We start from the raw sequence: 24,299 nt of genomic DNA, 5'->3' as shown, positions 1-24,299 counted from the left end.
TCCGCCACACAGCTGCAAGCTCCCTAGGTGGGTCTTAAAGCACAGAAAGTTTCACAGCCGGTTTGGACAAGAATCAAAATGCACAGAAAAGTGCATGAAAAGAAGCGGCTGGGTTCCGGCCCCCAAAATTCTACTTGCATTTGTCTGAGATGTGGTCAGAGAATTTGCAAAATCGCGTTTCTAATGGGTTTCCAAGCCATGCTGCTACCTGCTGGCCTGGGACATGAAGAGACACAGCGCAGCGTAGCAAGCGACAGGTCCACCATAGCTGTGGGGACTCACTCAGTCCTCTTGACCTCTTTCTGTCTAGAATGTGGAGAATTTGGTTCAGGCCATGTTGACACTCTTGTTATTTCAGGTCTTCCATGATCTACCTACAGCTCAATCACATGGAGAACATGGCAGCGGAGACCATTTGAAATCCAGTGCAACGAGTTCTCCTCCACTGTACTAGGTTGGGCACAAGGGACAGGACCTGAGTCCGAAGCCCTGCAGCCTTGTGACTTGGTGACCATGAAGATGAAACGTGAGTACCTTTAACCAGGATACCTGGTATATACAAGGAACTTGAGAAATATTTAACTTGTGTCCTTCATTCCTTCCACCACAGCTTCAGAGGTCTAGGTTATAGTTAAAGAGAAACTAAAAAAATGAGCAGAGCTGCCAATCTGCTTTCTGCACTGAAAGAGTTAAAGAGAGAGACAGACAGACAGACCCACCTTCCTCAGAAGAGTCCTCCTCTGTGTCCACAGCCTTTGGCACCTCTTGAACTTCTGAGAAGACAAGGACAATTAGTGGCACCAGAACCCTGCAGCCCACCCCTGACAAAGAAAGGTGTGGTTGAGGACCCCAGGTGACTGCAGGATGGTAAGGAACAGCCCTCCACAGACTCATCTTTACCAGAGGGGCAGGATGAAAAAAGATCACAAACACAGGCATTGGAGGCAGGAAGGTCAGGGTCACATCCCAGCTCTGTCCCCAATAGCTGTGCATGAGCTGACAAGCCCCTGAACCTGAGTCGGTGTCAGTTTTCTTATGTAGAAAGCAGAATAATAATATCCACCCCCCATTAAATCACAACGTAATGAAATGATGAACCTGAAGAACCTGGCATGGCACACAGTTGTTATTAATGGCATGTCACAAACGCAGTGAGTCAGAAAGACTGCTTACGGGCCCAGCTCCATCAATGCCATGCCCAAGACCCCTTACCTCCCACTAAAGAAAAACCCAACCAGCGTGAAATCTGCTGGCAGAAAACCTGAAGCAGAAATACCCTCTCTCCCATAAGCCCTCTTCTTTGCCCAGTTCAACAGCTGACACCACACTGCATGTCTCATGGACAGCTGTCACCAGTCTTCTACCCATAAATCACCTGGGTGATGGAAGGGAAGGAACCCAGAACAACCCCCAAGACTGATACTAACCATCCACTACAGACTTACCCTCCACCTTCCTGAGGGACAAGGTCTGGATCTGCAGAAGGATAAGACAGAGCGGGTTACCGGCAGCAGAGGACATTGTAGGGACTCTGCTCTGAGCACACCTGCCCAGACCAGGAAAGAAAGGGCAGTCATCATTGTCATCCACCCACTAAGGGCTTGCTACCTGGCCCCATGCACACCTCATCTCCCACAGTGCACATAAGGAAAGACACTAAACCGAGAAAGAATAGCAGCTAGCAGTCTGGATGACAGCCTGCTCAGCCTTCTCGGGGATGGGAGACCAGAACAACTGTCTTCTGGGGACTATTTCTTCAGGGCAGAAGCCCATGGAAGCAGAGTGGGACAGGGGTATAATTGGTATGGAGATAAAATTGTAAGATAGGCAGGAAGGGACAGAAAGTCTAGCCAGTGGTGAAAGACACCTGAGCTAAGGGCTCATGGGAGCACGGAGGTCAGACAACATCCTTGCCTGGAGGCCTGACCCAGCACTGGCTAATCTACTCAGCACACTTTTCCCAACAAGAGCCCTTTCCTTCCTCTTCCACAGCATTGAGACAGGAGATTCTCAGAACAAGGGGGATTGCAGAAATTAGCATTTGAATCACACAATAACCTTATGCCTACATCCCTGGGCTTCCAAAGGGAAGCTGAGTATAAGCAGGGAGTCGGGGAGAATTAAGAAGAACAGATGAGGAGCCACAGCACTGAGCTTTACCAGGCACTCAGAGAGCCAGCAACTTCTTTCTCACTGGCTTATTAGAAAACGTCATCAGAAGCCATTCCTGGGGTGGTTAATTATTACATCTGAATACACTATAAGGAACACAGCTCCGTGTTCCACTAGCAAGAATCCAATGTCACCGTCCCTTATAGAAAACCCTGTGCAGATTTGAACAAGCCTGCTTCATCGTGCCTTAATTCAACAGTTCTCAACCTGTGGGTCGCAACCGGTATGTGGGTCACATAGCCCATATCCTACATATAGCCAGGTACATTACGATCCAGAACAGTAGCAAAGTTACAGTTACTAAGTAGCAATGAGAATTTTATGGTTGGGGGGGGGGGTCACCACAGCACGAGGAACTATATTAAAGGGTCGAGCATTAGGAAGGGAGGGAAGCACTGCATTAAACATAGGTGGGGAGAAAGTGGTGCCTGTCTTGAAGGGCAGTTTGGGGTTTAAATGAGGTAATGTGTAACGTGCCAGCCTGGAACCCGGCATCTCGTGTGGTCTCTGGTGGTAGAATGCGCTATATCTCCCCCTCGGAGTACATACTGCTCCAGCCGAGAGGGAGGTGGATGAAGCCTTTTAACTTCATAACCCTCTTCTCTCCCCTTCAGGAGCCTTATGACACCATCGGCATGAACCCAGGATCCAAGGCCATCCTCACAGAAAACTGGTCTGGAAGCCTTGGGCCCTGACGAGGGAAAGGACAGACCTACCGTCTCCTCCTGGGACTCGATAAGCCTGGCTTGTTCTTGAAGCTGGGCACGGAGGGCGTCGATGAGACGCCGAGACTGTGCAGCTGCCTTCTTCTGATCCTGCGACAGGGTGGCATGGAGCCGCTCATTCTCCTCCTGAAGCTGGTGGGCACAGGAAGGTTGGTCAGTGAGATGTCCCTCAGGGACCCAAGAACCCCAAGAGAGCAGGGCAGTCCCTACAGCCAAATGCTCCTGGCGGGCCTCACCTGAGGCAAGACCAGAATTTTAACCGGTGCAGGTGGCTTCCTGACAATTCTACCTGCCTTTCAGTTTGGGTACATTTTTGAGCTGTGCCAGGGAAGAAATGAAAAGAGAAAATGGAATGCAGGCCTCTAGGATCATCAGGAAGGTTCCCCGTCGGTGGTCGTGGACACACACACACACACACACACACACACACACACACACACCCGTCACCGCCCCGCTTCGGCAGCCATCTTGCCAGCACCAGGCCCCTGAGGGGCGGCTTGTAGGGCCAGGAAGGGCTGTGTGGCGGGGCAGCGGCAGCCCCACCTCCTCAGGATTTCATGTGTCTGAGGTTGACTCTGAACTCTTGATCTACTGACCTCCACCTCCCAAATGCCAGAATCACAGGTTTACACCATCGCACCTAGCTCACAGTAACACTTTTGAACTGCGCTGAGGGACATAGCAAGAATCTCCAGACATGTTTAAGAAGCTTCCTATATTTGTGAGAATCTAGTGAATGGACCTGACTGGACTTTTTGAGCTCATTAATAAGCACGATAATTTTGTGGGCACCACACCAGGTTGATAGATTTGTTGTATGTGACTCAGAACTGAGCCTTTATCATGTGGGATCAGCCGTGAATTCAGAACTCGGAGCAGGATCATTACATTTATCTGAAGACTCTGCAGCTACATTACCATCAATAAATTCGGATACACCCTGAAAAAATAAATAACGAAGGTTCCCCATCCTCAACCACTTGAGGACATTCAGGTTAAAAAAAAAAAAAAAAAACAACACCCAAAAATCATCAAATTCCTATTCAGATTAAAAACAAGTGAAGAAAATGTATTCCCATGCCAACTCTGATGTAAGAGCAGAGGTAAAATGGGGCTATTTATTAATACTTTCGTAAAGACTCTCTAGAGGATATAAATGAGGCAAAACCAGCCCACAAGGACTGGGTCACCCCCCCCCCCAAAGCAAAGAGAGCTAGTGGGGAAGCTCCATGGGTCATGGCATCTTCTTGGCCAGGGGCCGGCAGAACCTGAGAAAGCTAACCAACTTCCTCCTTAACTGGCATCTTCCTCGGGGGCATGTACACAGAAGTGTAGTCTTTGTCCTGAGGACTGCTGCTCTCTGTGCTCGGGACTCAGTTACACAAGCCCTTCACTGACGCCCTCGGAACTATCGCTGAGATCTGAGCTACCTGGTTCCCCCTGGAGGTGGAGGTTTCCAAAGAGTCCACACATGATGTGACCAGTAACTCACCTGAGGCTTCTAGGGCAAGCGGGCCTGAAGCAGGTACCACTTAGTGAAGGGTGCATGGGGTTCAGAACATGGCTAGGGGCCCCTGCTCCTGGCTACGGAATCCTCAGGATAGGCAGATGACCCCATTCGTAAATTAAAGGGGACTGGCAGCCAGGAAGAGTATCAGCGATAAAACACCTGATAACTGGTTCTAGGTAGAGAATGGGAGGGGAAGGGGGGAAGCTGGATAGGGAGAGGTCGCCCAAAACCAAACTCCCTCACTGCCAAACAAGAACTACCTCTCTCCTCTCAGCTGCCCGCTCTTCGTGCAGCGCCTTCATTTTCCTCTTCCACTCTGTTTTCTGAAAAAGAAGAAAAGCTTGTCAAATGGAGCCCTCTAGGTAGCCATAAATATAAACTATAAAACTATGAAGAGTAAAAAGTACCAGCTCCTGGTTAGACAGAAAGACGAGTGGAACAGAACAGAGAACCTGAACCAATTTGGGAGAAAATAGAAACTTAGTGTGAAAAAGGAGGGTATGGATTATTGACTACTGGTGTTTGAACAAATGGCTAACTGACCAGGAAAAAACAAAACAAACAAACAAAAAAAAAAAAACTTGGATGCCTGTTTTAAACCAAAACCAACTATAGACAGGTCAGATAATTACACATAAAAACAAGACAGTATGATCATGATGAAGATGGCCATAGAATCACTCAAAGAAAACAAAGGAATGTTTTCTCTTTAAATCTCAGAGTGGGTACAACAATAAAGAACAGCTTGAGAGATGTCCGGCAGTCAAGAGAGCTTGTTAGTCTTGGAGAGGACCTGAGTTCAATTCCCAGCACCTATATCAGGTGGTTCAAAACTGCCTTAATTCCAGGTCTAGCTTCTGCAGAAACCCTCACACATGTTCACATAACACAGAGACACAAACATACACATAAATAAAAACTGACTCTTTTAAAAGGCTGACTGTTAAACAACTTTTACCACAGAAGCTTTACTTTTTGTATGGCCAGACAACAATAAAGTAGAAGACTGGAAAAAAATAGCCACAAACAACTAGAATAACAAAAGGCTAGATTAATTTCCACATGTTATACAAATTAAAGCTGGGTAAAGAAAACATCAATAATAGAAGTAAAAGCAAAAAGCCAAGTGGCTCACAGCTGTAACTCCAGCAATCAAAAGCTAGAAGCAGGAAGGTCAGGAGTTCACGGTTAAGATCCTTCTCAGACACACAGCAAGTAGAAGCCAGCCTAGGCTACATGAGACCCTGTCTCAAAAAGTGAATAAAGGGGGAGGGAGGGCCAAAAAGAAAAAAGAAAGAGTACAGAATATGAACAGCGTGCAAGTTTATGGAAAAAAGAAAGGCTGTATGTGTGTGTGTGTACATGCTTGCATGTGTGTGGAAGCCACTCTCCATTTCATTTCTGGACAGGGTCTCTCGATAAACCAATTAGCTAGACTGACTGAGCAGTGAGTCCTGGGAACCTGCCTGTCTCTGTCCCCCTGGCTCTGAGGCTCTAGCTGTATGCTGCTCTTGGCTTTTATGTGGGCACTGGGGATCTTTAGATTAATTTCTTTGCAAGCACGTTACTGACCAAGCCGTCTCCCCAAGACAATGATGTTTTTATGATGTAAAATCTATGAACCATCTGTGTTGATTACATTTTTGGAGGGTTTTTTTGTTTTGTTTTGATTTTTGTTTTTGGTCTTGGTTTTGTCTGTTTCTCTACTTAACACAAGCTGGAGTCATTTGAGAAGAGGGAACCTCAATAAGAAAATGTTCCTACCAGACTGGCCTACTGTAGGCAAGCCTGGGGGGCATTTTCTTAATTGCTGATTGATGGGGAAGGGCATCTGTGGGCAGTGTCATCCCTCGGCTGGCCTAGAGCAAGCCTTGAGGAAAGCAAGCTAGTAGGCAGTGTTCTTCCATGGCTGCCACTGCGGTTCCTGCCTCCAGGTTCCTGCCTCCAGGTTCCTGCCTCAGCTTCCGTTGAAGATGAACTCTAACATAAAAGTGTAAGCCAAATACACTTTCTTCCCCAGGATGCTCTTGGCCATGGTGTTTAAACAGCAATAAAAAGCAAACTGAGACACCATGCAGCCAGCATCAGCACCTTTCTGCAGACAGATTTCCCGCTCTTTCTCAGCTACCTTGAAGAGCAGGCGCAGAAGCTCATGGCTGACGGTCCCTGCTGTGGCCCTGCTAAATGATCACCTCCTCTGCCTGGACTTGAGTAAGGTTCTCCCAGTGGTAGCCACAGTAGACTGGGTACAAATCTCCCCAGCTATACTCAGTGACCTCATAGTGATGGCCTGAGAGCCTTCACACCACAGAAACTGGCAGGTGTTTTTTATTTTGTTTTTCTTTTAGCTCCGAGCTGAGAGCTAAGCATTTACTACCACACCACACATATGTCACAAATACCTTCAAATTCCCAGGACACTGTCACACTTTCTGAATTGTTTTCAACTGTGTTAGAATAACAGTTGGGATTAAGATATGAAAGGACCCACCGGTGTTTGCCTCTATTTGTACATAGCAGGTGAATATTAGGATTAAACACATCACCAGCCTTGCCTGAGAACCTTACTCTGTGCCTTCATATTGAACAAGACATGAAAATACAGAGCTCTGATGTCTCTCAACTTCACCGAATCCACAAGGCAAAACGGAATCCTCAGTGGGGACGGCTGGATTCTTGGCTTGATCTGGAGAGACAGGCAAGGAGCGAGCATCAGCTCACCTGAACTTCCATCTTCTCTCGCAGGGCCTGGAGCTCCTGGGCGTGCTTGAGTCGCTCCTCTGACTCCTCATCCCGCAGAGTCCCAAGGTGGGACTCCGTCATACTGCAGGACTGCAGTGCCTTCAGCTTCTGGAAGAGCCAAGAACCGTTTCATTGGATGATGTCCGGCGCATGACACTGGCTTTCGACCTTACCCCAAATACAGAAGCAGAAGAGTGAAACTCACCCCAATCAAGAGCCTCCCCGGTTTGCCCTCACTACCACTATGTGCTTGCAAACACCCACACAAACCAGCAGTCCCCTCCCTTGGGCTCTCCAGAGGTTCAGCCCCTGTTTTTCTTCCAGGGGTGCTTGCAGTAAACACAAGCACCCCTGGAAGAAAAACAGACTCGAGTGTTACTTCACTTCCACCGAAATTCTGCTATCCCAAACCCGAGCTTGCCCAGCTCCTGGCCAGTTTCTTCCCAGGTCTGGAATAAACTGAAGAGAGGCACATGTAGGGCCCATGTGATAAACTCTGGCTCCCTAAGCCATGCCCTGAGGATTCTTGCCTCTTACACACACACACACACACACACACATACACACACACACACACACAAACTGGCTGTCACCAGAACAGCTGTTTTTGCAGTGTTCAAAGCTGTATCACTTATACCTAGTGATTCTTGAACTACTGTGTGCAGAGAAGAAGGCAGAAATGTATCAAAGACTGACTCCCTCTCTACCTACCCATGTGATGCTAACAAAGCCCATGTCTCTTCCTGCACATAACAGATAAACCTTGTTACAGCTTTCGGGATCTTCGAGGCTGACTTTAAATTGGTGCTCTTCTTGATAAGTTTTCTCATCCACTGCTTGAGCAATAGCGGGACCAAATGTTAATCATGTCCCAGCTAGAGTACTTTTGCTGGCAAATGCTTTAGCAGAGGCCTGAACAACCGGGGACTTCCGAAGAGTCACCTCTGTCACTGCTGTAACACATCACATAGCTGCCTCTTTGTGCTCCAGGCCTCCGTGGCCTGTTTTTCCCGGCAAACCCGCTAGCGGCTTCATCTAATCCATGTATCCTAACATGCACTCTGCAGTCAGGCAGCAGGGCCAAAGCAAGTGCTCAGACCTCTGAACCAGGCCAGCCCGAAGGAGAGATGCTTTCAAAGTGTACGTAGGTCTCAGTGGCCCTCCTCATATCCGGATGTTGTCTCTAGTTTTGAAGACTGTCTCACAGTACTTTCCAGTCATTCTGAATAGACCCTTACCTTCCCCCGACCCTCGAGAATTTAAAAAAGAACAAGTTGACAAAACAGTTACTGAATGGTACAGAGAATCTTGTATCTAACTTGGTCCCCATACTTTAATAAAACATTGAAAGGACTTAGGAGACATAAAAACACAACAGACAAACAATGAATAAAAACAATCACAGACTATTCCTGAGTCGGGACAGGAGCCATGGCTGGTGAAGGAAGGGTCGTGCCCTTGTTTTCTGAAACTCAGATTTTCTAACCAAAAGTAATGTTTTCATCCTTGATGAGGTGGTTCCTAAGCAATGACTTCTGATTCGAATCAACAGTTATTACCAGTACCTACTCAGCAAGCAACATGTTGGGACATTTAAAATCAGGAAGAATAGCTGGGCCAGGGGGAGCATGCCTGTAATCCCAGCACTCTGGAAGGCAGAGGCAGGTGGACCTCTGTGAGTTCAAGGCCAGCTTGGTCTAAGCGAGTCCAGGACAGCTAAGGCTACACAGAGAAACCCTGTCTCGAAGAAAAAGAAAGCGAGAAAGAGAGAGAGAGAAGGAAGGAAGGAAGGAAGGAAGGAAGGAAGGAAAGAAGGAAGGAAGGAAGAGAAAGGAAGGAAGAAGGAAAGAAAGAGAAAGGAAGGAAGGAAGGAAGGAAGGAAGGAAGGAAGGAAGGAAGGAAGGAAGGAGAGAGAAAGAAAGAAAGAAAGAAAGAAAGAAAGAAAGAAAGAAAGAAAGAAAGAAAAAGAGGCAGGCAGGAAGGAAAGAAAAACAGAAAAGAAAAAAGAAAAGAAATGAAAAGAGAAAAGAAATGAAAAGAAAAAAGAAAAGAAAAGAAAAGAAAAGAAAAGAAAAGAAAAGAAAAGAAAAGAAAAGAAAAGAAAAGAAAAGAAAAGAAAAACCAGAAACAATGGGTATGAAGTTGTGATGAGCACAGAGGACCACACCATGGAGGAGCAGCTTGCTTCCACAGAACTTCCCTAATCCAGCAGAGCAGACTGGGCTGGGAGGGCTTGAATGATTACAGATAAATCATACACAGAGGAAGAGAGAGAGAGAGAGAGAGAGTGTGTGTGTATTCATACCTTTGTGTGGGTGCCTGTGGAAGTCAAGAGGGCATCAGTGTCCCTGGAACTGGAGTTAGAGGCTATTGTAAGCTGCTTCCTGTGGATGTTGGGAACTGAATTTGGGTCCTCTGTAATAGCAGCAAGTTCTCTTACCGGCTGAGCCATCTTTCCAGACCTCCCACCTTAGGTTGTTATTTATTTATTTGTTTGTTTTTTTTTGATACAGGGTCTCTCTACCTAGCTCTGGCTGTCCCAGAACTCAGTATGCAGACCAGGCTGTCCTCAGAGATTAACCTCCACTCCCTTTCTCAAATAAAAATAAGTCTAACACACAACTAAGATACAGAAAGAGTGGTAGAAGACATCTTATGTCCACCGCTGGTCCCTACATACGTGTACCCGGGCAAGCTCATTTGCACATGCACGCACACACACAAAATTAATTTTTAAGAACAAATAAGCAGGTTTTCCACAAAATGATTTCGAAAAGCTTTTGGTGTTGGGTACCTCTTCCAATGTAGAGTTCTGGTTGGCAACGGTTTTAAACTCATCCCAAAATAACTGTTTCAGTTTGTCTATTTCCCCATAAAGCTTGCTCCGTTCTTTTTCTTTCCATTCATCAAACTTTTTTTTGGCTTCTATTTCCCTCTGACGAGTCATCTCTAATTCCTACCAAAAAAAAAAAAAAAAAATACAAAATAAAAGGCAACATATTCATTACTGCCGTTTGTAGCAAACATTTGCTGAGGCCCTGCCAGGCCCTTAACACATTTAACACTCTGAGGATCCAAAGAACACCCCACCCTCTGGCCCTGTGGTTTAGACCTGGAGTGGTCCACTGCTAGACATGACTTATCTAAACTATAGACCCCTTGAGGTTAAGACTCCCCTTTCTCTTTCTTTACATTCCTCGCAACGCTTGGCTGGTGCTCAGTAAATGCCTGCTAACCCAGTAAATGATGAGTGAACACATGGAGGCATGGGGAAGGCTAGTGTTTTTAGTCTGTCATTATTTATAGCACACTCCCTCCAGCCTAGAATTCTGGAGCTTTCAAAAGCAGACCCCGTCTTTGTCCTCAGAGAGCCAACCGACAGTGTGGCACAAAACATGACGTTCAAGTTCAGACACCTTCGGCATCGCTATGCACGAGACCATGACTGTCTGCTGCACTTCCGGCCACACAAGTCTGGCAAAATAAATTAACCGTCCTTTCTAGACAAAGAATAATCATGTTCCACGTCGGAAAAGGTGGCCTCTCTCTGACTTCCGGCTTGGAGAAAGCAGTGAGAATCTGGGCCCTGTGGGAGTCTTGCGCACGGCTGGGCACAACACCCCGCATCTCCCCAGCCATTCTCCTGCACACTTACCTGGACCTGCCGCTGCCGCTCCGCCTCCCTCTGGGCTTCCAGCTCTCCTTGGGTCCACCTGAGCTTGGCCTGAAGCTCTTCCAGCGCCTCCTTCAGTGGCTGCTCCTGCTTCTGCTTTCCTGGGGTCCACACAAGGATAGATGGAAAGGCAACAGTGGGGCAATGCTCCCTCTGCAACCATACCTCAGTCTGAGAAGCTTCCCCACAGAGCTCACTGGCTGGGGACGAAGAGCGTATCTCCCACCTCCCTCTCCCTCTGGTTCCCCAAACTGGAAAAAACAAACAAAACAGGAACAGACTAGCACTGAGCTAGGGAAGATGTGGTGTGAGAATGAAACATGACAACACCAAGCACTTAGCACAGTGCCTGGCATGACAGGTTCCATTAAGTTTCCATATCAAGGACATATTTTAACAAGAAAATAAGAAACCAGCATTTAAGACATAGACTGTTTTTTCCTTAATAATCCCCAACATAGAACTATAAAGAGATACATAATCAGTACATACCTAAATGATACAACTCCAAGCTCTATGTGCATGCGGGCGTGCGTGTGTGTGCGTGCGTGCGTCTGTCTGTCTGTGTGTTTGTCTGCCTGTCTGTCTAAGGACTGAATCCAGAATTTTATTGCATACAAGCAAGTCCTATACTACTGAGCTACATTCTCAACTCCAAAAATCTTATTTTTTAAGAAACTGCAATGATGGAAAATCATGTTTTCCTTAATAAAATGTTTGCATTTCTATTATGTGGCTATCTTATTGTACAGATATTTCTGTCAAACTCAAAAAGTACATATAACTTTATAAGGATAGGGCAAAGCCTTACTACTCATTTTGGAATTTAGAATGGTAAAATTAAATAAAGTGATTAAGTCATGATAAGCTATAGTACAGCACAGCCCAAGAACTGGTCTGACTACTCCTTTGCCCCATTTATGCTCACAGCCAGCCGTGGAGAGCTGCAGATAAGGCAGGGAGGCTAAAGGTACGTCAGAGCCTCTGCCTGTTCCACGCACAGGGAAGGCTACAAAACGTCAGAGGCAAAGTGCTGACTACTGTCATATCACGGGAAGGAACGAGTACAACTAAACCTTCCTGTCTCATCCCTCTTGTTCCGCACACAGACAAGACTGCACAGGGCTCCAGCTGGGATGTCTGAGAGACCTTAAGAGCGGGTTCATGTGCATGTGCCCCACTCACCAAATCCTAGCCCAGCAGTTCCCAGATGCTGCCCGGACTCACCGACTTCCGCCATGCCTGCGTGCCTGCGCTGGATGTGGCCCCGGAGAAAGGTGGCATTCATGAACGTCTTGTCACACAAATGGCACTACACAGAGGGGAAGCAGTGAGAAGGGCTGGATTAGATTTCCTCAGACAGCATGGAAATTTCCTGTATCGAAACTCTGCCTCCACGGGGCCCATGGGCTGCTTCAGAAATAAAGACTTTGAAGAGTTGAGAGTGTGTGAGGCCCTAGGTTCAACTCCCAAACCACAGAAATAAAGAACAGTGGGAGTGGGAAGGGGAAAAAAATAGGAATCCTAGTGCTTAGTAGAATCTGAGGCCAGTGAGAATAACCACCCTATATCACAGCCCCTCTTACAAGCCAATGTAACCATGTCACTAGATTCTAGTCACTATCTATAAGCAGAAATGGTACATGACATTTCTAGGAGATGAATTTGTTTAAAAGTCCTGGTGGCATATACCTAAAGTACTGGAGTACTCAGGAGGCAGAGACAGGCAGATCTCTGCGAGTTTAAGGGCAGTCTGGTCTACATAACAAGTTCCAGGCCAGCCTGGGCTACATCATGAGACCCTGTCTTAACAACAACAACAAAGTGCTGTCAGAAGATGTAGCTCAGTGTTAGAACAACTTGTTTAACATGCACAAAGCCCTGGGCTTGCTCCTCAGCGCTACAAAACACAAAATAAGGTTTAAAAAGCTTTACTACCAGTTCCTACTGAATAGGATGAGGGGCTCAAAGGATGGAACCAGGCAGCCATCTTAGACCCGGACACACATAATAAGCATTCCGTACCAGCCCCGGGTGGCTTACGCCCAGCTTCTACATGAGCTTTCCCATCAGCTGCAGCACAATCACTGTGCAGCGCCTGCACTGACAGAGCCTGCCCACCGGAGACTTGACATGACAGAAATAAACCTCTAGCTGCCAGAGGAATGTACGCTGGGGGGAGCGGGGGATATTCTTCAAGTCACCTTACCGTCCTGCCCCACACTAACGGCCTTGCAACAAACTACGACTCTCCTGCAAACCTAAACTAGCGTGAACTGAAGCTGCATTCCAGAGCGCGGTCCGCAGCCGGCTACTTTTCTGCTGCAGTGGGCTCAAATGCTCCAGTGCTGCCGTGGTCTCCCGTCTGAATTATGAAATCCTTTTTCTAAGATGAGCCTCGCTGCATCGTGCCTTCGCACACACATACATCCATGCACATCTATGCCCTTACGCAGCACAGCGCGCATACATGCGGACTCTCCATCCTCATACACGTACAAACACGTATACCTTCCATACATGCTCACATCCTTAGACACACACACTCCATATCCTTCATCCATTCACGTGTACATCATTACACACAGTCTCCGTATGTACAGACGTTCAGCTGTGCCCACTGGGGTAAGCCAGGGCTGGCACACATTATACAGCACATACTCTACAGGCACAGATACCAGAAAACGCTTCCAGCATCTGCGTTTACACGTTTACCACACCCACATGCACAGATACAAACCCCATAGAGCCCCACCTTCACACGCTACACACGCAGCCCCTCCATGCAAAGGAGCGCTTGTGCACATGCCCTATACATTCACCCTCGCACACACCCATTCCACACTCGCAGAGCCAACAAGAATCCTCAGACTCTCAGAATGTCCTCCCTTAACACCTGCTCGCAAGCGGTGAGAACCCAGGCCCCCCTCAGCAAAGAATCCTCACCGTGTGGTAGCTGTGGGCGCCCGTCTGCAGGAGCAGCTGCTGCAGGGTGCTGATCATCTTCCGCCGACGCCGGCTCTCCTCCCGAACGCCCTTGAGCTCATCGGCCTGGCGACCCAGCTCCTGCTGGCCACGCTGCTGCTGGCCCAGGCTGGCCTGCAGCCGTGTTTCCAGCTGCGCCACGCTGGCACTCAGGCAGTCCTGGCAGTGCAGCAGGTACTCAATGATGAGCTGTGCCAGGCGCAGCACCTTGAGGAGCACCGGGTCCACAGGCTGCCTACAGTGGTGGCACACCTCTCCGTCCAAGTTACAGAAGGTGACCCCAGCAATGTTCTCCTGCAGGGTGGCCACGTCCAGCTCCCGAGCCACGCGGTCCACGTCCACGGCGCTGATGCGTCTCCAGTCTATGCTCTCACGGCGAGGCTGGAACTTGAAGGTGGGGAGTGAGTAGGCCCCGGAAAGAGGGCCACTAAGGCCCTCAACAGTGGCTGCTGGGTACTGCATGGGCAGGAGAGGTTCCGGGCTGACCACAGGGGTAGAGTGCCGCCAAGGCCACTGGCCGAGGAGCTGGAAGAGGACCTGGGAAATGGAATAACACGTTAGACAGAATTCAAATGTTTGGACCTTCCACGTACCTGCTTAAAGTTAGGTACAGCGAGGCGTTTGTATAGCAGCCGCTCGGCATGATGCCCTGGCTCTGTCAACGTGGCTGCAGTGTGGGAAGCAAAGCTGAGCCTTCCATTGCACAGAAATGTATCTGAAGCCTCTGCCTTGGGCAAGTCTGTACTCTTAAACCTTCTGTGTCTGTGGGGGAACAGGAAACCTACCTGGAAGGACTGTGGTAATGAAGAGGCCCGTGTTGCGCACAGCCTAGTGCCTGGCACAGGGTGGGTCCTCAGGAACCCCCTAGAGAACCACTGTGGTAGTGACTGGCAAAAATTTTGTTAAATGTACAAGTGGGTTTTGTTTTCTTTTGTTTTTGTTTTTGTTTTTTTGCAGCCCTACAGTTACCTGGGATAAAATTCGACAACTCTACAGGAACGCAGAGCCACCAGCGACCACCAGAGTGCCTTCAGTTAGACACCATTCTAAGAGAACATGTGTGGACTACATTTCCCAGCTTCTCCCTGCAGCAAAGTGTGATCATGTAACTAAGTTTTTTTCTGGTGGGTTGTAACTGAAATCATGTCCAGCTCAGCCAATGGGGCTTAAGAAAGCTGCTGTGTCTCTGCACAAATTGTACTCAGTCTACAATGGGCCTGTTTGTTTATCTGTTTTTTTGTTTTGTTTTGTTTTCCTGCATTGTGGATTACATACAGGGCCTTAGGCATGCTAAGCAAACACTCTAATGCGGAGCCTCACTCCAAGGCCATTAACAGATTAGAGCCGCAGTTCTCAACTTGTGGGTCACAATCCCCTTAGGGGTCACCTATCAGATATCCTGCATATCAGATATTTACATTACAAATCATAACAGCAAAATTACAGAAATAACTTTATGGTTGGGGCGTCACTATGACATGAGGAACTGGATTAAATGGTCACAGCATTAGGAAGGTTGAGAACCACTGGACTAGAGAAAAAAAACTTTGGTTTGTTTTGCCAAAGGACTCAGATTCTGTTTTATGTACTCCTGGTGGGTACGCTTGCTAGCTTTTTGTCAAATGGCCACAAACTAGAATCATCTGAGAGTAAGGAACCGTGATTGGGAAAATGTCTCCATCAATTCAGACTGCAGGCATTCCTCCACAGCGTCTGCTCCAGTTCCTGCTCTGCGGTTCCTGCCTTGAGTTCCCGTCCTGACTTCATTCAGTGACTCCCTTTGACGGCATGAGACCTGAGAGATGTAAGCAGAAATAAACCCTTCTCTCCCCAAGTTGTTTTTGATCATGGTGTGCAACTACTGGCAATAACCCAGACTAAGACAGTAGGCACATAAATTTTTGTCTATGAGCAGTAATTTGAAAATATCAAAGGGAATTTAAAATTAATATACTACTACTACAAATTATAACTGTGGCTGGAATGCAGTTCAGTAGTGATTGCCTAGCATTCATAAGACACTGTATATCTCCAGCACTGAAGAGAAAATTTGAATTTTTTGGAAAAAAAAAAAAACAGGCCTGGTGCATGAAGACATATATATACATATATACATGAAAGCAAAGTACAATATGGGATACAAATGGCATTTCTATACAATGATATACTCTGTGGCTACTCATAAAGGCAAGACAGTTTTTATGTACTGATGGAGAATAATGACTTCGAATGAACACACATATACACATATATGTATATACCATTATTTCTCATTCAATATTAATATAATCACATTTAGTAATAACTCAAAAAATTATGTAGATATAGATCTCATTGGGGTGTCTGTCTGTGAGAGACAGAAATGAGACCATGAAGTGAGGATAAATAAATGGATAGATAGATTACAAACAGGTTTATTAATCAGGTGGTTCGATAGATGAGCCCTCCCGTGTTCATTTGAGTGACTCATACCTGTTCTGATTATGTAAAATATGCACAGTTGTTATTCACATGACTCATTTACATGCCTGATTTCATAAGTGCAGACTTTCTAAAGAACAGACGTTCTAAAACAGCCAAAAGCTATTGGCATTGACTATCTGTAGGAAATGAACGTGGCTATTAGATTTTTACTTTTTAGTTTCCACCTCTCTATGCTATTCAAAGTTCCTCCCATCATCACCTATTACTTTTACTATTTTTTTAATTAAAAAGAAATAGTTTTTTCCCTTGCAGACTGAGAGCCTGAGATGAGAAAAAGTACACACGTCCTCATTTATCCAGTTCTTTACAGCCTGTGTAATCCTGCCATTTAAATGCAATCCAGAGGCAGTGAAGGAAAGCGTCTTTGTTGATCTTCCTTATCAACTTGACCGGGTTTGGAGTCACCTAGGAGACACACCTCTCAGCTTGTCTATGAGGGTGTTTCCAGAGGGGATTATCCAAGAAGGGAAGCCCCACCCAGATGTGGGTCCACTCCACGGCCTGAAGTCCCAGGCTGAGGAAGCAGCGGTTAGCCACCTCACAGCCCTTCCACCATGACCCGCCCCCCAACCCATCCCCCACCCATCCCCCGCCCAATACTGGACTGTATTCCTTTCAATCATAACCCAAAAGACACCCTTGCTTTATTCAGTTTCTTTTATCAGGCATTCGTTACAAAAATGAGAAAAGCAACAACATAAAAAGGTCACAAAAACCCAAGAAAGAAAAAAGCCTTGAAGAAACAGTGGGGCCAGATGGGCAGAGAAGGGAAAAAGGAAAGATTCTGTCCCCTCTGAACTGCCTTCCCCAGGAAAAGACAGTGCAATGGCCAGGCCAGCTCTACCTGCTCCCTAAGACTATGAGAAGCAGCGGTGGGCAGGGGAAAGGCTCAGAGGTAACACCAGCATGCCTCATGCAATCTCTAGGTATGAATTTACAAACAGATGCTGTACCTGGCTTATGCCAGTTGCACAAGCCAAACTGGGGTCTTGGTGGAGTGTACCAGAGCTTAGCCGTGGCTACGTATGCACCTGCTTCCAAAGACTATGGACCTGAACTATTCAACTGTGGGAAGGCTCTCCTCCTGAGTTTTACTTTGAGAGATGCTCACCCCTTTTCCCTTAAGCCTCTAATTCATTCATTCATGAAGTCTCCTCTTGCTTGCTGTTTATCTGTTTGGGCTTAACCCCACTGTTGGTATTGAGGGGACTATGTGTTGTATTAACTACACCCATGCTCCCCACCTTGGGGCTAAGTGTGGCTCCTTGCTGCCGCGGTGGTGACAGCAGACCTCTTTCGATGCTCCTCAGAATGTTCCACAGGATACCCTGAGCCTAGCTTTTTCAGTGTCAGCCCCTCCCCTTCCTTTCTCAGATATTCTTCCCAAAACAGCACCATCCAGCATAAGCATCTGCATGGTCACAAGAAGACTAGTATATTTCTACCCCGTTCAACATGTCAAGTAACAAACGAAACAGTTGGCTGACATGGTACTCACCATGCTGAGCTCCAAGCTGCAGCCTCACCGCCGGGGCCTCAGAGACAATCGCCTACAACAAGCCTTGCCTCTGAGCAACAGCAGGTAACCAGGCATGCTGTTCACAAGGGTAACAGGACACCCACTTCCTGGCCTCACAGCCTGAGAACTTCACTCTTTAACTATTTAAGCTTCGGCCTCCAGTGTTTGCTAACAGCCCTCTCTAACGATAAGGACACAGCTCTCCATCACCAGCTCGCTCCACTTCCCACTCTCCCTCTGCGCACTTCTGCCAGCCTCCTCGTTCAGCAATGACTATTCTTTCACCTTTTTTTTAAGGTAGAGGTGCAGGTACCCCTACCCTTTATTTGCTATTCACTTATGGCCCATTTCTCACTGCATTCTTCTGAGGATGAGTTCAGACACCCACTGCTTTAGCTACTCTGGGCCTGCTCCTTGCTAAGCCTTCACTACCCCCAAATTTCTTTGCTCGAGTCCTTTCTGCCTCTTGAGACTTCTGGATCCAACTCTCCAAAATTGCTTATATTTCAAACCCAAGTTCCAACCGTGCCAGGAAAGTAGCATGAATTACAGGGAATGCCAGGTGGAACAGAACCCTCAGCATGTCCTTGATAACAAACTGATTCTCTGCCTTGGTGTCCAGGACTTAGTAAAACCATGGTTCTCAGAGTCCTCAGCTCCCTGGGCCAGCAACAGCAGCATCGCTGAAAACATGTTAGAATCCATAACTGGGGCTGGAAGACAGCAGTTGGGAAGGTGCCTGCCCCCGGAAGCACAAAGGCCTGCATTCGCATTCCCCAGAATCCACAGAAAACTCAAGTACAATGGTATGTGCATGTAACCCTAGCAATAGGTAAGGAACAAACACAGGCAGATCCCTGGACTTCAGTGGCCAGCCAATCTAGCCAATCAGTGAGCTCTGGGGTCTGTAAGAACCCCTATCCCCAATAGCCAAGGTAGAGAGGCCACAAGACCATTCATCGAGTAAATGATAATTACCACATAATTCTGATGACCTGAGTTAGATCCCTGAGACCTAAATACAGGTGGGAGGAGAGAACTGACTTGACAAAGTTTTCCTCTGACCTCCACATGCATGCCATACCCCCTCTTCTACATCATACACACACACACACACACACACACACACACACACACACACACACCAAGGTAGAGACCGGTAGAGAAAAACACCCCTTGCAGTAGAATGCTGAAGACTATGGCAATGTGGAGACTGTTTCCTAAAACCATTCCTAAAGAGTTGCCATCACATTCTGAGTCACAGAGAAGTAAAGATGTTTGCCCAAGGTCCGGAAGCTGGATTCAGACCCAAGCAGCTCAGTGTGGATCTGGGCTCCAGCCACAGTCTCCGCTGGCTCTCAGTATAAATGACCCTCTGCCACCTCCTTCTGCTCAGGATGGGCACATGCTTCAAGGCTCTGCTCTTCACTGTCACCAGAAATCACTTCTAGGTCCAGAGTCCTTATTTCACGGCTCCTCTCTGGGACCCCAGAGCACTGAGTACTCTGGTCCATGTCAGCAAATTGCTCTTAAGTCTTTGCAAAGAGCTAGGCACCACAGCCAGCATACAGTATAGATAGGACCCCATGCAATGGTTCCTGCTGTTATGAAGGACTGGGAAGTGGAAAAGGAGGAAGAAAAAAAAATGAAAGGAAAAAAAGCTAACATCTCTGAACTCCATACACAGCTCTAAGATTGTACATGCGTTGTCCCATCTAATTCTCACGGCGACCCATTGCACAGATGAAGAAACTGGAAGAGTGAATCAGGAAAGGAACGACTGTCTCCCAATCACCTATTCACAGTGTCTGGCTCCAGAGTTCACTCTCCGAAAAGACAGAAAAATATGCAGAGCTTACCCTCGAGAGCGGTAAGCACCAGGGTAGAATCCAAGGAGGAGTCCACACCAAGACATTGCTGCGCCCTTCTTTCCCCTCTGTTCCCCCCTGTCTGAGGTTCTTAGGGGCTGCACATTGCCTTATTCCAGTCTATCACATCTCACTCCCTGACCTGTTTCCTGGTGGCTATTAGACTGAACACAACTGCCAAAATCTTAGACCATTTGCCTCAAAATTTTGTGTTCTTGGAGTTCTGGAGCAACGAGGCTAGGACCACCAAGGGTTAGAATCAACAGGAGTTGGTCGCCTTTCATGGGGACTCATGCAGTCACAGAAAATGTCTGATGTGATGGCCATCAGCAGCCACACATTAACCCCAGTGGCTCCTAACGAAAGCTCTTGGGAGTGGGCTCCTGCACATCAGAGAGCCCTTCGTGGCTGTCAAGATATGGCCTCACAGCTTGCTCTCCTAGTGTCGGCACACCTTTCTTTTTCACTCCCTCAGCAGACTTCATCAACACTGTGAAGGGAGTCCCCACTCTCCTTACACAGAACTCTACAGTACAGTTCTCAGTTCACGAGTTTTACTGCACCCCCCAAAAGTATCACTCCCACCCTCTATGACTTTAGAGGTCTGGTTCCTAGAAGTGTGGGGGTTCTGTCTTCAAAAGGTAGACTAGCAGTGTGGGAATTCATGTAGATGGTGATCCGATGATAGCAGCACCTACATGCCCTGCACAGTACTAAAGGTGCTATTTCTGCTGACATCCCAAGTCTGAATCACACCAACCGACCTCCCAGGAACAACGGCATTGGTGACATTCGAATGACACGGCAGACTGTTCTTCGTCGTGGAAATACAGTACCTGAGATTTCTTGAGCAGAACGGAAGGGCTGCCAGGGTTCACAGCAAATCATGACAGGGTCGGTGCTGGAGACCTTAAATCCTCACTGCGCCGCCGCTACAAAGTTTGCTTCCTGGTAAGGATGGGAGGCAGAAGACAAAGCCACATGAGCGTGTTCCTGGTTACCAAGACACCACACACCCAAGGGGCAGGGACGCGGGCCTTCTCCAGACTGAGTTATCGGCAGACTGTTTTCCCACATGTGGGAATAGAGACACAAGGCAGAGATGACTCACCGTCATTAGGAAAGCCGAGGCTCCCTTACCTGCCTCTACAGGTTTTGATAGGGTCCCCGGAAATTCCCCAGGCCTGCTTGACTCTCATGAGTTAAGTGATTCAAATGGAGCTTTGTGCTAGTATTTCAGGCTGGCTTCCACTGGGAGAACGTGCATTTCCCCCTGTAGCAATTCCACACTCAACATTAAAAAAAAAAAAAAAAAGTGTGACAGTGTTTACTACCTCCAGAGTCACTGGTTCCATTGGGAAAACAAATCCTTGAAGCTCTATGGCTCTTCTGCCTACCTGGATTCTGCCAAAGGTAATATTCACAAAACTGTCTGAACATCTGTTTTGCTTTGTTTTGTCATTTAAATTGCATCTCTACATCTTACTGTCTCTTTTGCTTCCTCAGAAACGAAACCAAGAGGAACGTTCAGAAGATGCCAGGCTTGTAAGGGGCTGTGGGCAATCATTTACAAGCTTGCCCTGGCTTCCAAGCTAACTTCACAGTGCCTGCCCTGGGGAACTCTGGGCTTGTCATTAGAGCTAATTGTCATGGCTGCCAAGGAAACCTTCCCACAGTTTGCAAACACGCTCACCACACGGCAGAGGCCAGGGAGCGCTGCTGGAACCCCTAATGGAAACGAGAGACCAGGGACTTTCCAGAACGCCACTTTTACAGACCCTGCTCTCCATCTTAGGCCTTCGTATTTTGGTGTTTTTTAAAAATTAAAAAGGAGGCCCCATTTCTACCCTTCACTGTCTAGTCTAGGACCTGCATCCACTTTCAGAACTTCCAAGCAGCGAGAGAGAGATTCACTCCTGGAGGCACAAAGCTCTCCCTTGTTGCTGGACCTCTGTGCCCAGCAACCTTAAACTGGTTTCCTCTTCACTGCTTTGTGGGTGTGAGTGTGTCGGTGGAGAGCTAACGCAGGGCCTCACACATGCTACGTTTGAGCCCTACCACTGAGCTCCAACTCCAGATCCGAGAGGGTATTTTTAAAAGACTGTACTAGAAGAGCATTTACGCGACCCCGGCAAGTCAACCATACTCCAGAGCAAGCCCTACACACAGGAGTAGGACAGCTGGGCAGTGGAGGCACTAGCCTTTAATCCCAGCAGAAGCAGGAGGAGCTCTCTGAGTTCAAGGCCAGCCAGGTCTACATACTGTGTGAATTCCAGGACAGGCAGGGCTGCACAGAGAAGGCCTGTCCTGGAGAAACAAACAAACAAGGAAAAAAAGAATAGTGGGACAACACAAACTGGACACGGGGTGGGGGAATCCTCAAAATTGGGAGGTAGGGAAGTGAGTGTGGGAGAGTATGATCAGAATACGTGTAAGAAATTCTCAAATAATTTAAAAAAAAAAGATTATAAAAGCTTATTGTGAATGTTTGTCACAGAAAGATTTTCTTTAAAACAACAATGCAGGTGGCGCTTTGACTGATGGCTCTTGGGAGTACCTTGGAGAATAAGGCCTAGCATGAGCTACTATCCCAGGCTCAGGAGTGTCAAAAACAAACCAAAGCTGCTTCATGCAGGAGAGAGAGCTGACAGACTGCACCAGTGTTTCCTGACTATTAAAGCGTTGTTGCTTCCTAACAGGAGCTTCTCCATCTTCATCTTGGGCCAGACCCCTCGCTAGAGTCACCAGGCCCGGTGAGAGGCAGGTTATTGGTCAGCCTTGCTGCAGAGTGGTCAGTGGGCATTCAGAACTGCCTACCAAGCGCCCCCCCCCTTCTCCACGTGCTGTTTGGAGTAGCACAAGTGACCCTCTGACAAAAGTTCGGCCCCCAGGACAGAACCGGAAGCCCAGCCGCACTAGAAAGTTCTGCTCCCGACCTGAGGCATGCATCCAAAGCAGTGGTTCTCAACCTGTGGGTCGCGATCCTCTCGGGGTCACACGTCATATTTCCCGTGTATCACACCTTTACATCATGCCTCATAACAGTAACAAAATTGCGGTTATGAAGGAGCAGCGAAATAATTTCATGGTTGGGGGTCTCAGCATGAAAAAGTTCGAGAACCATTGCTCTAAATCCATTTCCACAAACGGAAGATGTCTCCAGACCCTTGGTGCTGGCACACAGTCAGGCAACCTTCTCTGAGCAGGGCTGTTCTCGCTTGTCAGATCACACCTTGGGGGAGGAAGCAGGAGGTACTGGCCATCCTGCTGAACACTCAACTCTCAGGGGATGGTGGAGCAGGGTTAGAACACCTCACACTCACTAGGCCTCTCCCAATCCTGTTAGAAATCAATTTCTGGAGACACCGGCCCGGGGCCCTTCAGGATCTCTTGTGAAGCCAATTCTACGCGGGCCCTGTCCTCTGCTCCTGACTCGTACCCTCTCGCCTGTACGTACCCAGTCTCCCGTGGACTTGTAATCGCATCCACCCCTAATGCTGTGCTCGGGGTAAACTTCAGCCCGGGACCGGAAGCGGAGGAACTAGTAAACGGCAATGTTAGTTTAAAAATCATCTTGTTAGTAACCGATCCCTACCTCCCTAGAGAACTCAGATCTTCAGCCCCTTAGATCGCTTTACTGTTTGCAAGAACTGCATTCCCAAGACCACCCTCCTGGAGAAGCTGCGGGTTGGGTGTCAGGCGTCCCCCGTTCTGCGCGTCCGAGTTCTTCCCCCGCGGGGTACCTCAGTCCAGAACAGCCCCAGGCCGCTGGGATGGAGGCGCAGGGAACGGGACCTCGTGAGGCGCCCTCGGCCACGCAGCTCGGTTCCTGGCCGGGTGACCGCAGCCGCTAATGTTTAACCTGCGCGCGCAGCGGCCGAGTAGCTCCGCCTGGAACCGCGCTCCCTCCCGCGGCTCCCGGCTGGATTCCAGGCATAGTTTTCCTGGGAGGCCTGGATCACCCTGGGGGTCACCCGAAGCATGGGGGTAGTGACTGAAGGTCTCGGGGAGAACGGCGCGTCCCCACTCACCCCATTCTCCGGTCCAGACTCACTCCATCTTCTGCGGTGCAGCCGAGGATGCCGCCAGCCACGCGGACGCTACAACCGAGCCCGGGCACCCAGCACGCTCAAGGCCCGGGGTCTGCAGCGCCTCAGACTCCCACCCCTAACCCCCACCCCCAACCACAGCAGAGGCGGAGCCTCTCCCCAGCGCCCGGGAACAGCTATTTTTAGCGCTTAAGGGATGGGGGAAGGAGGGGATGCCGCTTTGAATCTGTTTAAAAAAAAAAAAAAATCCAGCATCCAAGTTTTCAGGCCTTGACGGTGATCAGCCGGACAGACTCCCTTGTCGCCATCCCTTCGCTCCCACATCTCGCCCATGATGCAGCCACTGTCCTAAGGTAAACTAGGACAGCTGCTGCCGCCCCTCACCCTCTGCAGCCACCTCTGCAAGCCCACAAAACTAAACGGTGTGACCTGGGCCCACTTCAGGAGACCTATCAGGTGTGCTCTGGTTTGATCAGCTGGCAATCACCTTCTAGATCCATTAACTTTGTCCAGAAAGCTGGGACAAGAGTTGGCGGAATTACTTTTCCTCTCCTGGTTATGGGTCCCTGCTC

At 48.2% G+C, this 24,299-nt stretch overlaps 1 protein-coding gene across 3 annotated transcripts in view; it reads right to left on the bottom strand.

Annotated features, from left to right (window-relative positions):
• Positions 1 to 23,779, bottom strand: part of Dzip1l (DAZ interacting zinc finger protein 1 like) — a 34,527-nt gene extending 10,748 nt beyond the window's left edge. For 2 of the 3 annotated variants that reach the window (XM_055629685.1, XM_055629686.1), the window contains exons 1-10: positions 17,790 to 17,813; positions 13,769 to 14,344; positions 12,050 to 12,134; positions 10,805 to 10,923; positions 9,944 to 10,105; positions 7,129 to 7,257; positions 4,668 to 4,730; positions 2,889 to 3,029; positions 1,446 to 1,476; positions 720 to 773 (exon numbers count right to left, since the gene is read on the bottom strand). In XM_055629685.1, coding sequence (XP_055485660.1) covers positions 720 to 773; positions 1,446 to 1,476; positions 2,889 to 3,029; positions 4,668 to 4,730; positions 7,129 to 7,257; positions 9,944 to 10,105; positions 10,805 to 10,923; positions 12,050 to 12,134; positions 13,769 to 14,344; positions 17,790 to 17,792 — 1,363 coding nt within the window. In that variant the 5' untranslated portion in view covers positions 17,793 to 17,813. Of the gene's footprint in view, positions 1 to 719; positions 774 to 1,445; positions 1,477 to 2,888; positions 3,030 to 4,667; positions 4,731 to 7,128; positions 7,258 to 9,943; positions 10,106 to 10,804; positions 10,924 to 12,049; positions 12,135 to 13,768; positions 14,345 to 17,789; positions 17,814 to 20,514; positions 20,627 to 23,709 lie in introns of those variants that run through there. The other variant, XM_055629687.1, reaches the window with a different exon arrangement.
• Between the last annotated feature and the right edge of the window lie 520 nt (positions 23,780 to 24,299).

The sequence above is a fragment of the Psammomys obesus genome, unplaced genomic scaffold, assembly GCF_907164565.1.
Source record: "Psammomys obesus unplaced genomic scaffold, mPsaObe1.curated_primary_1811, whole genome shotgun sequence".
Lineage (NCBI taxonomy): Eukaryota > Metazoa > Chordata > Mammalia > Rodentia > Muridae > Psammomys > Psammomys obesus.
This window is presented reverse-complemented; position numbering and strand designations above follow the sequence as displayed.